This window comes from Caretta caretta, chromosome 10 (assembly GCF_965140235.1).
Source record: "Caretta caretta isolate rCarCar2 chromosome 10, rCarCar1.hap1, whole genome shotgun sequence".
Classification (NCBI taxonomy): Eukaryota; Metazoa; Chordata; order Testudines; family Cheloniidae; genus Caretta; species Caretta caretta.
This window is the reverse complement of record NC_134215.1, coordinates 8,081,487-8,095,900: the sequence shown is the minus strand read 5'-3', so window position 1 is coordinate 8,095,900 and position 14,414 is coordinate 8,081,487. Positions and strand designations below refer to the sequence as shown.

Here is a 14,414-nt window from a genome sequence, read left to right as displayed (position 1 = left end):
AGTAAATTACTTTTTCTATACATATGATAAATAAATCTGTATTTATAGAGCAAACTGAGTCCAAAATGCTTTCAAATAATGAACTAATAATTGTCTTGTATAAGTGACCCATACTTGTTTGTATTCTTCCCTGAACACACTTTAAACAAATTTTGTAGGAGAGGAAAAAGGACTGCTACAGAAACAGCAACATTCAAACCATTTAAAACAAAAGGAAGATTATTTAATGCATTAACGATGTTAATCTGAAGATAAATAAATCCACAACAGACTTTAAAATTTCTTTGAGATTTCCTTTCTTTGCAGAGAATATTTTTGAAATCATACAGTACTGAGAAGGTGTCATTTTATTTTCTATATGTCCAGGTGAAAGCCTCAGTTCTCTGCTCTCTTCATAGGACTTTTCAATGCCCAGTCCAAAAGGTGGTTTTCTTTAGCTTTTACTTTAAAACAGAATAGTGGCCAATGTTAATTTCAAGAATAACTTGAAGGTTTGTTTCCTGAATCATCTTCTTGAGAGCCCATACTCTGTAAGGGAAGAAGAGAAGTTAATTCTGTAAAAATTCTTTCCCGGAGATTTATTTTCATCCTAAAAGAAAAGGAGTACTTGTAGCACCTTAGAGACTAACCAATTTATTTGAGCATGAGCTTTCGTGAGCTACAGCTCACTTCATCAGATGTATACCTAAGAATAATTCTAAAACGTCTAATCACAAGAAGAGACAGGAAAATAAAGTAGACATAAAAGAACCTGCACACTCGCTTTTTGCACAGTGCTCACCATGTGTGGTGTTTACCCACTTTCCACATCTGACTTTATTTAGATTCTTAAGTTCAGTATACATTCTCTGTGAAAGACCTTATGTCAGTTACCTTCTGCACAAACTGAGGGTTCACAGTGATCTCTTGATCCATGGCTTTCAGTCGTTCGTCAAGCTCTATACACTTCAGCATCTGAGAAAGGCATGTTGAAAACAGCAAGTTGATTAGTTTGTCCAAGTCCATTTATGGCTCAGATGTGTCATGAGCTAATGAAAAGCAAGCATTTGGTAGCCAACGTTACAGATGAACAAGATTTTTAAATAGAAGAGTAATTTTTCTAGTATTTAACTCAGTCAATCCTATTGACTTCACATAGTCAATATTATGGGGTCAAAGTGCTGGCATGCCTCAGCTTGTGCCTAATGTACAATAGGCAACTCAGCACTGACAGTAATTGCCTAGTAGAGATGGTAAATGACTACAACCTAATTGCTACAAACAGCAGAATAATTTCATAGCCCTGCATTTCTGCTATATTGAGGTACTTCACCTTTTAAAGCACCTGGCTTCCACCTATTCAAGAAGTGAATGTATCACAAAATCTCTCCTTATAACACCATTATTAGATTTTGAAGGCAATAGCAAGAATGTATTAAATGTTATTTACCTCCTGATCAATGTTATGAAGCATAGCCGGATTGTTATATTTTTCAGGATTATCATGGAAACAGACCATACCATCTTTCTGATTAATACTTGCAAAGATTTCACCATCTTCTATCTGAAAGAGGTGAAACAGTTTGTAATACAAAGGTTAAACCTGAATACGGAAGAGTAAAAAAAAAAAATTTAGATAACCCACAGTGATGATTCAAACACTGATCTTAAATATATTTTAAAATGTAATCATCAGTCTTGGTTCTTCCTTCCCAACAGTCTATTCCAAACAGAGGAGCATACATCATTCTAGTATAAAAGACAGGCACTACCGACGTTTGGTTTGGATTAAAGCAGTTCAGACGTTTTTGGGCAGGAGGTGGCAACTTAAAAAAATCAGGGATTGCCACTGCTAAATAAATATTGACTGGTCACATCAGAATATTAACCAATTATAGTCCTTAAAGTGATTTGGGTCCGTTTTGTAATTAAAAGCCACTTTAGTCAAGTAACATTCCTTACCATGTGAAGGACATATTTTTCTGCTTCCTGGGGCCCCGATAGCTGCACTCTACTTGCCATATCTTGTAATGACAGGGTTAAAAATGTCTGAAAGTTAGAAGCATGGCAAACCATTATAATCTGAAGCCACCAGCTGCTGTTCCTATGAGTTCTTTATGGACTACATAACTAACTGCATTTTTTAAATTGATCTGTTGACTAATAATGGTGTGAACATGCAGAATAGGCAGGCAGTACAAGAGTATCATGGAAATACTTGAGTAATTTCTTCATGGAAACTGATGTTTTATATTGCTAGGTGCACGTATGTGCACAACTGGGTGACTGTTACCAGAATGCTGTGTTTATAATTCTTTCCTTCCTAAAGGAAGCCTAGGTGATGTCAAGCTTCCTTTTTCCCCCATGAAAGTTCTCTGCCAGACTAACACAGCTATTTCTTTTGAGAGACGTATCCATTGTTTTAATTCTGTAGTCCATTTCCCAAATAATCCTATTACAGTAGAACCTCAGAACCACAGAACACCTCAGGAATGGAGGTTGTTGGTAACTCTGAACAAAACATCATGTTTGTTTTCAAAAGTTAACAACTGAACAGTGACTAAATACAGCTTTGAACCTTTACTATGCAGAAGACAAATGCTGCTTTCCCTTTATTTTTGTAGTAGTTTACATTTAACACAGTATTGTACTTGCTTTTTTTCCCAGTCTTTGCTGCTGCCTGATTGTGCACTTCCGGTTCCAAATGAGGTGTGTGGTTGACTGGTAGTTCATAACTATGGTGTTCGTATCTGAGGTTTTACTGAACATTATATGCCTGCGGCACACACCATTTGAGTTAATTTAAGCAAAAGAGTATCTTAACTTTCCCTGATCACCTCTAGGAACCACTCTGATCTCTACTTAGTTGCATGTGTAACTGACCCCACTTCTTTCCCAATTCTTCTGCCACTGGACAGTCCCACCCTTCTTTCCTACTCCAGAACTCAGATGAAGTTGTAAAGTTCAGTTTCCCACAGAAGACGGGAAAACTGAAGTTACCGGGGGGCATCTTTACTGACTTCTTTGGCTACATATAAAAGTTGTGGGCAAGTTCTCAGTTGATATAAATAAGTCAGCACGGCCTATTGACTTCCATGGTAGTACACCAGTTTACTGCAAGGTCTGGAAGCTTCGGCATAAGAAGGAGGCAGGCAACTGAATCTATATATGTAATACAGAAGCAAAGAGGCCCCCTACTTCTGTATCCAGAGTTTTTGTATTCCTCATACAAAAATACACATTCACCTTTATTTAAAATATGGTTAATTTTACTAGCTCATTATATAGATCATTTTCACTTCAGTAGCACTATATTCAACAGATGCATTTACTAAACAATGCAATTACTTTTTAAAGTGACTATTACAGACATAATCAATGTACTATTGAGCCAATCTATCACAATGTTATATACATACAAGACTATTTTTAGATTAGCCCTTCCAGATATAGTGTGCTAAATGCAGAATGCCTGGATGACTGATGCCAAAAGAAAACCTGCACCTTACCTTGGTTAACCTCTGTATATTCTTTTTATAAAGAGATGACAAGCACTGCTTAACCAGCCCCATATTGTTATCTCTGGTGAATGTTTCACTATGTTTGTTGACCAAGTTTCGGAGCTCCGATGGTTTATTGGTTGAATAAACTTGTGCTAATTCATGGTACGCATTACTAAGGGGCTGCAAATAGAAAAACAGATTTTTAATGCATATGGAATTCAGTCTTACAACAGTCTATTTAATAGTTTTGCGCTGAAAGTTATTTAAGCCACTCTTATTGTCAACACCATAAAACTTTTTTTTAAAAGGGGCTCAAGTCCCCCAGTGGATTAATGCACTAGACTTTCACCTCTGAAGATCTAGATTTAAAGCATGCAGAACACAAGTTTGGTGGTTTCAACCTAGCTCTCAAACACCTGCTCGTATCACAAAAGCATAACAGTCAGGCTGTAGGCTCCTTGACGCAGGGACTGTCTTTGCATTCTACCCATATTCAAGCCAAGGGGGTCAGATCCCGCTTAGGGCCTTTTTTAGAATCTCTGCACAATAAACTGAATTATTCAGTATGGCATTCCTGAGATTAAAGTAGAGATCAGCTATGTGAAACTAGAGGGTTTTGTTGTGTTTCAGGACATGGACACTGCTAACGGGAGCTAATGGGAAACCTAAGGAGTCTTGCTTACTATCTAACAAAAGTAGAAGGCTAGTGAGTTCACCAAGCGCATTACTAAGATGTCAGATTGATAAATGTGAAGCCAGTTTATTCTTTTGTCTGGAATCCATTTCCATTTAAGATGTAAAAGCTGTGTTGCAACATAATCAAAAGTGCCTATGTTTTATTTTTATATATAAACTGAGAAGGCATGCAATCACTTTCTAGCCATGCCTTTTTTGTGACTTACAAACAGGCACAAGCCCAAATGACATTTGTTTCTAACATTTCCAATAATCTAGAACAGTAAACAGAACTGCATAAAAGATCCAAGGAAGACAGATTCTTGGCAAACATTGCAACTTTTTATTCTGAATGTATAGTCCAGGTTATTGTTCAATTGTCTTTTGAAGAAAAAAACCCCCCAAAAAACAAACAAACGAAAAAAAAAAATCACACTTACCTTAATGAATCTACCCACTATCTGAGAGGTGTACTTTGGTAGCTGTTGAACTTTGCCAAGTAGTATCAAAGAAACTAGAATGTACTTTTTATACGATTCCAACATAATATGACTGACTGCCATGGCTGGAGTAGTTATTGCCTAAGCAAGAGAAAGGGATGGGAATAAAAAAGGATATTTAATAAGGTTTATGCCAGTGACACTCATTTCTAGATTTAAAACTCCATATGTAAAAGGGATGTGATGGAACATATAATTCACCAGTGTGTGTTAGGCTCTATGAAAATGGAAGTTAGTTTAGTAAGAATCACTCAGAAAAGCCTAAAAAGCAACTTCTCGACCAGCTGCTCAAAACCACAACATAACATTTTGTACAGTGAAACTGGTCTTAAAATGACCCCACAAGGGTCAAAACAAAACGTTTTCATTTAGTAGTGGTGGGCTTTAAGTACAGATCAAGAATTGTACTTGAAACCTTTGGGAGCCTTTGAAGAGATTACTTGAAGAAGGGGCTGGCTACTGAAGGTAGTTTGGTCATTTTCCATAAGATTTTTATCCATTACAAAGACGTACAAAAGTTTTGAAAAGCTTTAGATCATTTGTTTGTACAGAAAATCATTTAAATTCAAGAGTACTAAAAAAGGTTAGAGGGGAAGTTAAATTCCTTTTGTCTCAAGGTTTTACCCCTGCTAGAACACCTAAATTAACAAAAGAGCAGGAAAAAAAGTTTACTTTGTGCATTTGACCGCATTTGTCGTCTACAGAATTTCCCATTTGTGGGTCTTTCACGCAGAAACCAGAAGAAAAAAAGCCATTTACAAATAAGTAGAAAAACAAGAGTGACAGCAAATACCAAAAATTAGTCATGGTTTCAGGGGCAGATGTACTACCTGAAACCCCTAAACTGATTTTTCTTGAAGTTAGCATGTGATTTTAAATCCTCATACATGTTTATGAAAGTCAGCCTGTGAATTGTTGCCATCCGCTACGAAATAAGAAACAAATGGCAATCCAAGAAAGTTTAAAAGGAGATAAAAAGCAACACAAGCATTTGATAGCCAGGCTCAGTCACATGATCTTGTAGGCATGTAACCAGATCCCTTGAGAGGTTCTGTGGTGCAGTAACACTTGGATTTTTGGCTGGAAATGCACAATGGACCATTATTTGCAGCCACACAAATTTTTTTTCCTATACAGCCCTGATTTAAGCAGAAAAGGATATAGCAAAATCCTAGAGTAACTGAAAACACATCTAACTTAGATTTGCTAGGTAACTATATGTGGTGCACAGACATAAAATAGCAGCAGTGAAGTATATATATGGAAGGCCCTCAAATACTATGGTGATGAGCAGCAGTATAGAACACCAGGATAGGTATATTTAACGCAAGTAGAAGTACAAAAATAAGAATCAAAGACTCTAATACCTTCTCTTATGAAAAGAGCCATAACTGATCTTTTTGGCAAGTTTAAAAAACCCTATACACACAGTTTTGGACTTTCAACCTATCACATTCCTGATCTTCCCACCGGCTTTTGATTCAGAGAAAGTTACCTGTTCGTAAAAGTAGAGCGCTCTTTCGAAGTTCTTTAGCCCAGTGTATATCATCCCACCATAGTAGTAGTAACATAAAAAATGCTTCGCATCATATGCCCCATTCTCTTTACAAATATCCATCATGTCCACGTCTAGATATGGGAGGGCAGGTTTAAAGCATTTTGCTAACAAACAGAGCTACAAGAAAATAAACCAGGGTTACATGACCAGACACCTCTATTCCATCTTAAAAAAACAGTAACTAAAATTCAGTTTAGTACCATTTATTAATCTTAATGCACTTCACTGCAAAAATGCAAGTAGCAACACAATCCAGGAAATGGTGCAATTCCAGTAGTGTTTTACTATAGGCTGGTCATAACCATTATGACATTGCAAGATCTACCAACACCACTGATGAGCTGTTACAAATTATATTAAAATAACTCCACCCTAATTTGCAAAACTGCCTGAAACATTCCACACAAGCTAGCCTGCTGGCAGCACAAAGTGCCACATGTGATAATCCCAGTTCAGGCCCTGTGCCCCAGGAGCTAAGAGCAATGCAAAAACAGAAAATTCAGCCCAGAGAGGTTGGAAGAGACGTGCAAATGCCTCATGCCATTGTTGAGTAAATCTACTCTGGATAACACTCAACAATATCTGGCTCTGGAAGGAGCTGTGTGTTGCCCTCCTCAGCAAAAGGAAGGATCACCACCATCCAGACTTTCAGAAGTGATGGAGGGCAACAAAATGAAGGATCTAAGAGGATCCTCTACAAATCCCATTCTAATGATTTCAAATATTAAAACATCAGCATATCTTATGGTTTACTACCATCATAAAACCCACTATACTTGTACTCATTCCTCCATTTCAGAAGGATGAAGCACATATTCACCCACTGCACAAAGGGATTGGGCCAATTTAAAATTTTTATTCTTGGTATTAGCCTGATATAACCTTTTACCTGGCAGAGATCAGCATGTATTGAGGTCAGCTGGTTTGTGTTCATCTGCATCTTGTCTATGGCTTGTCTGAGAATGCCAATTCCTCGCAGGGGCTGTCAGAAATTACATCTCTTTCAGATAATTTCTCATAGTTGGCAGCACATTGGATCTTATGTTGACACTTACAAATGAAAAATAACACTAATTGATAGGTTACATTTAGTAACAATTACTCTGAGGTTCCCCCTTCCTTGTAGGATACTGCAGTCCCTTCTTAAGAGATAAAATTATTCTTGGCTATTAACTAGCCTTGGTTTGCTTCTCTTGATGGACTACTAAAATTTAGCATTTCTGCTTCAAAAAGACAATTCTATTAAGAGCACATTATATGGTTAAAATACTAGAAAATTACATTCTCAAAAGACCTAATCCTCACAACACCAAAAACATGACCCTGTTCACACTGAAGTCAAAAGCAAAACTTCCAATTAGTTTCATTTGGAGCAGAACCTGGCTTCAACCCTATTTTCTGACTTTAAAAAATAATAAAGTGACTAGAAAGCTAACTTCTTAACCTTACAGATGTGATTCTCAAAGCTTTGTGTTTCGTCAGTCCACTCTAAACAGTCATCACAGTTTGTTGTATATTTTAAGACACCTACTCAGGTGGTAGGCTTATGTGAAGATAACGCTGAAGGCAGTGACAACTGACTTACCGGTACCAATTATTTTGGTACAATCACTTATTTTTGTATATTGTCTAGAGAATTTCAGCTCCATCAAAAGTTAGTGAGCACAGTAATTTCCTATTTTGCGTATGTTCCATATCATGGTTTATTTGCCAGTGCTCTAAAGAATTAATGGTATTTTCTTCCTTTTAGGATCTCTCTGAAATAACCCTTTTTAAAATCTAGTTTTGGAGCCATTACCTTCCTGTACACACAGGAGCAAGAATCTGCATAGAAACGTTCTTAATGAGGAGTTAGCAACAAATCTCAAAATGAGACACTAAGTCTACTATGAACAAACTAAAGAACTTGGATATATAGTCTACTTATTTCTACTAGGTGACATCTGCTTACCTGTTTTCTTTCCACAAGGGCATTTGTTAACTGGTGGCAGAGGCCAGCAACTAGATACAACAATAAAAAAAGTGAAAATCACAAATACCCACTATACCAAATTTAGATTATGTAGGTGTACAGAACAAATTGAAAGTTCACTTACAAGTGTCTGTTGCATATCTAATGTGCTCCCCATTACAAGTGCTGATAAAAAGCTGGACCTGCGAGAATAATGTTTCGAAATCAGGGACACTTGGCATAGAAAACTTCACAAACCTAAAAACAAATCAAAAAATTAAACACTTAGTTTCTGTAAATTAAAAACTAAGGCATCACCCTGAAATTATCTCTGCAGGGGCAGGTAAACTTCTTCAACTGTGTGAAGCTAATTGCAGACTTGGCCCAAAGTGCATATTGTGGACTTTTTTTAGTTTGGCATACTAAAACCTTATAATCCAAGCTTAAGTATCCTGACAAACAAAGAGTCCATGCTTTACAGAACTAAACTTTGCAAGTATGCTGTCTCAGCTGAGAAGAGTAAAAGCATCTTAAACACATTAAAAGGCATACATCTGACAACTACACTGGTATTTGAAAATGGGATTAAAAAACCCTCACCTCCATGCAGAGTCTTATGCAAACTTTCACTACAGAGCATGTTACAGCATGTGAAGTAGTAACTTTAAATAGCATGAAGAATACTGTAATAGAGCAAACCTAAACAAAACCCAACCAAAAAACTGCACCACACATTCCCACTCCCCTCACATTCTTCCCCACCCTAAAGACACATATAAGCAAAAAAGTTTGCACTTAGTCAATCAGCACTTTTTTTATAGACACGTCAATTTACTTTTTCAAGCTATATGTTGCTTAAGTTTATTTTTTTTGAGAGCAGAAGTCTTCTTAATGGTTTTGTACTCCCTCCACTACACCAAGAACAAACCATCACATTAGTCCTTCATAAGTACTTCACATTAACCTTAGAAATATTGAAGTACTATTGGTACTGTACCCCTCTGATGGTGGTTCTTTATTGCTTTCTCGCTATGTCTTAAGTATGTTTGTGGTTCCTACTCAACTAAAATGTTCAGAGTGTGTTTCTTGAGAAGCATTCAAATTCCTCTCATCTCCTCTGCTCCTTTTTGACCCTGAACTCTCTTTGTCATCCTAAGTCTGTAAATTTGTATATCACTACCTGCAAAACACTGCCCATGATGACACTGTCTTGACTATACCTCCACTGAAATCCTCATCCACGCATTCAGCACACTTCTCCTTGACTGCTGAAAATCCCGGCCTACTGTATGGCCTCCTCAAATTCCAACATCCCTGGGAAGCCGTATCCTGAAAATCTCCAAGCACATATTCCGACTCCACTTACTGCCCATTTATTTTAGGGTGTAGTTTAAAACTGCCTATATTCTTAAACTTCATTTACTTGTCGTGGATGGCTACTAACATACTTGCTATTCCTCTTGTCCCTTCACAAAGTCTTTCCACTGTTTGTTCCAAACAGAAGCTACAGTGTGGAAGACTTGCACTATTTTCCTGTACTTCTGACTCAATGAATCCATCCGTTCAAATCTCATCATTTAAACATCTCCTCTTACTGACAGCTGCCCTTTCTCCCCTTATTTGTTTTTAAAAACTAAATGTTTTAATTTAGTCACCCCATGTTTTCACCATTGGTGAGGCATGACAAAGATGGTGTGCTTTTTTAGAATTTTGTAATGCGTTTTTGGGATCCAACTTGCATAAAATCCAGTACAAAGTGAAGTACTGTATGTACTAGTACTTATGGTATTATATTTTTGTCAAAATGAGATTTGCAACAAAAGCTAGTTTTCTAACAGATGAAGATCAAATTTTTGTTTCAAAGTTACTTTCTAGAATCCCAGTAGTGCCACTTGTAAAGACACTTCCCTTGAAGTTATGTGATGTCAGGAACAAAAGATGGCTCCAACTCCCTACACACAATTTTTCAATAACTCATCCATATCCTAACCCCCTACAACAATTCAACTGCTCTCTTAACCTGCATGATAATGAGACCTTCCAGATGGGCAGAATAAATGCTAGCTAAGAAACTGAGACAGCAGCCCACGCTTTTCCATGTATGAAGTGACATTCTGCTTAACGTTATTAATCCAGTTTGCTAATATCCCATTTATGCATCATAGCTTAAAAACCATTTGATTTTTTTTTTTGAACCCATGAGCAAAAGTAATTATCTATGCAGACCTTCTACATGTAACAGAGGTTGCTCATAATTAAAAAATCCTTCCTAGGAGCTGTTTGTCATGGCATTTTACAAATTTCAGAACTGGAATAATATCAAAAAAGTAAAACACACATAAGTCAATACTTTATTTGTAAAAAGGAAGTACACTATGAGAAAAACAAATTAAGCACCAGTATGGCAACAGCACAGTGAAAATGCAAGTATCCAACAGTAATAATTTTGGCTAGCAATTACCATACACAGTCTGAAGTTTTGGAAATTATAAGTAAATTAAGCCTTTAAATAAAGGAAAGGATCACTTACAAAACAGCAAGAACCCCTAAGGAGTGTTCTTGCACATCCAGGGCACCAAGCACTGTATCCAGATGGGAGAGATTTTTTGCTAGTAGTTCCCCGCTTTTATTGATCAATTCACAAAGCTGGGTCATTTGCCCTGAAATATGAAATACTACTGTCAAAATTAAGTTAGAACACTAAATAAAAATTACTTAAAACAGTCAGCATGTCCTCATTTAACACTTCCTTGCTTTTTCCTAGGATTATTTTAAAGAAGCAACTTCGTTCAGTGCAGTAGTCAAACCTACTAGTTTGTTCTTGTTAGCAATAGCCCAGGAATCCAGTCTCCCAGGCTAGGGGACTCACAATAGCTTAAGCTCTCATTTTTTAAAAAAATTGAGCTTCCAGTTGTTATAACTTCAGAAAAAACTTTAAAAAAATTAACAGACTGTAATCCAATGCAGTATCATTTTCTTGAGTCTGCAGCGAGAACTAAGTGCCACAGCAGCTGCTCAGAGTTTTGCCAAGCTACAGGAATGGAATTTCACATTTACAGACACACATGGAAAGTCCATCCCCACAAAGTTGTCCATGGACAGCACCCTGGTAGAAGTCTCAGCATCCTCTACCTTCTCAGAAGCTGAGGGTGCCAGGAAACTAGTCTTCTCATCAGGGTGCTGCTCCTGGACCTCAGCTTCTTGAATGTCTGATCAGCTTTTTCAGCCTTTTCCATAGCACTTTTGAAGTACAGTATGTGGTATAAAAAATTTAGGCTTAACATCTAGGATAAAAGAGATTGGAGAAAAATCTCTATTTTTTCCAGTTTAGTTTGTGCATACATTATGACATCCAGTCATCTGTAGTTTACTGCTTGGGAGATTCAGCATAGCATGGGGAAAGAGAAAAACATTTCAAATGAAAGAGTGTGCTAAACCTACAAAAATAGACAGAGGGATCAGAGGCAGATGCTGTACCTCAAACTGTTTTTACTTATCTTTTAAAAAAACACTGGATTTTAAAATCAACTGTGGTCCTCTGAAGCAGACTTGGTTCAACTATCTATTCTGACAGATTAGATACAAACCGCATTGAGGGTCTAACCTCAACTCCTAGAATCTTTGAATCTCTATATATAAAAAGGGAAAGAGGTACACACATAGTTCTTCTCTCTCTCTAACCTTTTCCTCTAAATTAGGCTAAATGATGAAAATGAAAATTTAGCTTTGAGAGAGGGGTGTGGTCTAATGGTCTGAGTGCAGGACTGGAAACCAGAAACTCCTGAACAGTAATTTTAGCTCTAATAATGACTCCCTCTATGGCCTTAGGGCTATTACTTCACACAGATATCCACCCTACTGGATCATTAAGAGGATTAGAGCACTCTGAAGTTATATAATGCTGTGCAACTACTAAACACGATCCATTCTGATAACTTTCCCCTATTAGGTCAATTAAACATCAAAATGCATCTGTTCCGTCAGCATATTGCCAGCCATCAAGCAATCTACAAGACCAAATTTCTAAACAAGTTGAATTTTATACAGTATAACTGACAGTTAGAATATATATCAAAAGAAAGTTTGAGCCCCACCCAGAAATAACTCAGTCATTGAACAGATCAAAAGTGGGCTTAAATTTTATGAGAAAACATCAATTGTTGACCTGTTTCAAAGATACGAACATCCCACATAGAGAAACAAAGGGCTGGTCTACATTAGGTCGGCTTAACTACACTCAGGACTGTGAAAAATTTCATGCCCCGTGAGACGTAATTAGGCTGCCCTAAACTCCAGTGTCCGTAGACACCGACAGGTTTATTTACTACAGAGATAGAAGAACCCCTTCCATGGCTGTAGTAAGTTTTTATGCTGCAGCTATACTGCGGTAGCATTTCTAGTGTAGACATACAAAATAAACATGAAAGTAAAGTTCAGGAACTTGCACACATATGCACTGAAGCTCTATGTAAATACAAGCAGAAATTTGGGTTTGAAAAGGCAATTAAGAAAGACTATGTTATTAAAAGGCTTTCTGCACACAGAGTTATGAAAGCTCCAATATGTAATCCTAGCAATTTTTTATCATATGCCTCCCTAGGTAAGTGTCAGAACCCAATACTTTGGATGGAAAAGTCCACAGGTCAGCTAGTCAATACCCCAAAGGCCAATTAAGGAAACACTGGGTACTCGCTACATTTTATTTTCCAGTGTTTCACCCATGTAAAAGGCCAGATTTTTCATAATAGCCGTGCAATAAAATCAAATTTCAAAATGACACACTACCATCAATCTAGATGCTTGCTGATATATTAGAGCTATAACCTAAATCTGGAGTTAAGAGTACTTTCCTAATTTGCAAAACTAAGGTCTGGTCTACACTACAGATCTATATCAGTATAACTACATCACTCAGGTGTATGAAAAATCCACACTCCTGAGTGATATTTATACCAACCTAATCCCCTGTGTAGACAGTGCTATCTCAGCAGGGGAGCTTCTCCCACCAACATAGCTACTGACTCTTGGGGAGGTGGATTAACTATGCCAACGGGATAGCTCTCTTGTGTCAGCTTAGAGGATCTTCATTAAAACAGTGCAGCTGCACCGATGCAGCATTTTAACTGTATATTTGTCCCAAGGTTAAGCTTGCACTGCAGTAAGCTAGGTTCCGATTTGAGCCCAAAGACTTTGGCAATAGCAGTCAGTGGCTGCTACTTTCCTATTCATCTGCAGGCCCTCTAACAAGCAACAGATACCAAAGAGTGAGCAGCCAGGGGATAAAAAACAGTGAGAAGTAGCAACGGTGCCACACTAGAACCCAGCAAATACCACCATTTAGACCAAATACTACTGACAGAACAAATACATGAGAAGAGTTTTACCTGTCAACTTCTATTCCTCAGCTGCCCTAGAAAATTCCTAAATTTCTGGCCTTTAAGACCAACACGTGCCCTTATGATTAGTCTGACCTCCTGTGCTTTCTCCACCTAGCGCACAGCTTGTGGATGAGTGAGAGAGCATCTTTTAGGAAGAGCCTTCCCCTCATGAGTTAAAGAGAAAAGGGGGTGGCGAGACTCCGACAGATGCCAGCCACGCTACCCCAAGTGAGACGAAGGCAGGGCAAAAAGCAACCGAGGTCACGAGCCATCTGAAACCCAGTTTGGAGAGTCCCGACCATGGCCCCGCAGGCTCCGGGGCAGGAACAGGGCCGGCCCGCCGGCCGGGCCACGTGACAGAAGGGAGTGCGGGAGCCGGGGCGATCCCCCATGCCCCGCACGTTCACCCCCAGCCCCGGGGCGGGGCCTAGGGCAGCCCCATCTTCGCTCGCGCCGCCGCCGCCGCGCTGCACCTGCGCCCCCGGGGCAGGGCGGGGCCCCGGGCAGCCGTTCGCGGCCCCGCGCTCTCCGCACGGCTCAGTCCGGGTTTTAGCTGCCCCGCTCCCTCACGGTGCCGGTCCCCTTCCCCGTGGCCCAGGCCCAGCCCCAACCGCTGCCCGGCCTGCGCCCAGGCTCCCGCTGAGCCCAGCTCCCCCGCCCACGGTCACCTTGGGCCGAGAGCTGCCGGACGCTGTTGACGAACTGCTCCAGGGCGGACGCCATCTTGGCGGCTCTCGGCGCGGCCGCGGCTCTCCGGGGTGGTGGAGAGGGCGGGCAGGCGGCCCGAGCCGAGAGCGGCGGGGGGACGCGGGAAGGAGGCTCCGGAGCGACGCCGCCGCCACCCAGCCAATCAGCGGCCACTTCGGGAGC

At 39.2% G+C, this 14,414-nt stretch overlaps 1 protein-coding gene across 2 annotated transcripts; it reads right to left on the bottom strand.

Annotated features, from left to right (window-relative positions):
* Positions 1-201: 201 nt before the first annotated feature.
* COPS3 (COP9 signalosome subunit 3) lies at positions 202-14,383 on the bottom strand. 2 transcript variants are annotated; one of them, XM_048868339.2, is made up of 12 exons: positions 14,213-14,383; positions 10,697-10,826; positions 8,312-8,424; positions 8,167-8,216; positions 7,105-7,197; positions 6,153-6,332; positions 4,598-4,738; positions 3,489-3,662; positions 1,942-2,028; positions 1,430-1,543; positions 874-954; positions 202-528 (listed from the first exon to the last, which is right to left on the bottom strand). In XM_048868339.2, exons 1-12 carry the CDS (start codon positions 14,265-14,267, stop codon positions 475-477), a joined length of 1,272 nt encoding a protein of 423 aa, XP_048724296.1. In that variant the 5' UTR covers positions 14,268-14,383; the 3' UTR covers positions 202-474. The 2 variants fall into 2 exon arrangements, with proteins under 2 accessions (XP_048724296.1, XP_048724297.1); XM_048868340.2 differs by lacking the exons at positions 8,312-8,424; positions 10,697-10,826; positions 14,213-14,383 and having other exon boundaries at positions 7,105-7,265; positions 8,167-8,190.
* Between the last annotated feature and the right edge of the window lie 31 nt (positions 14,384-14,414).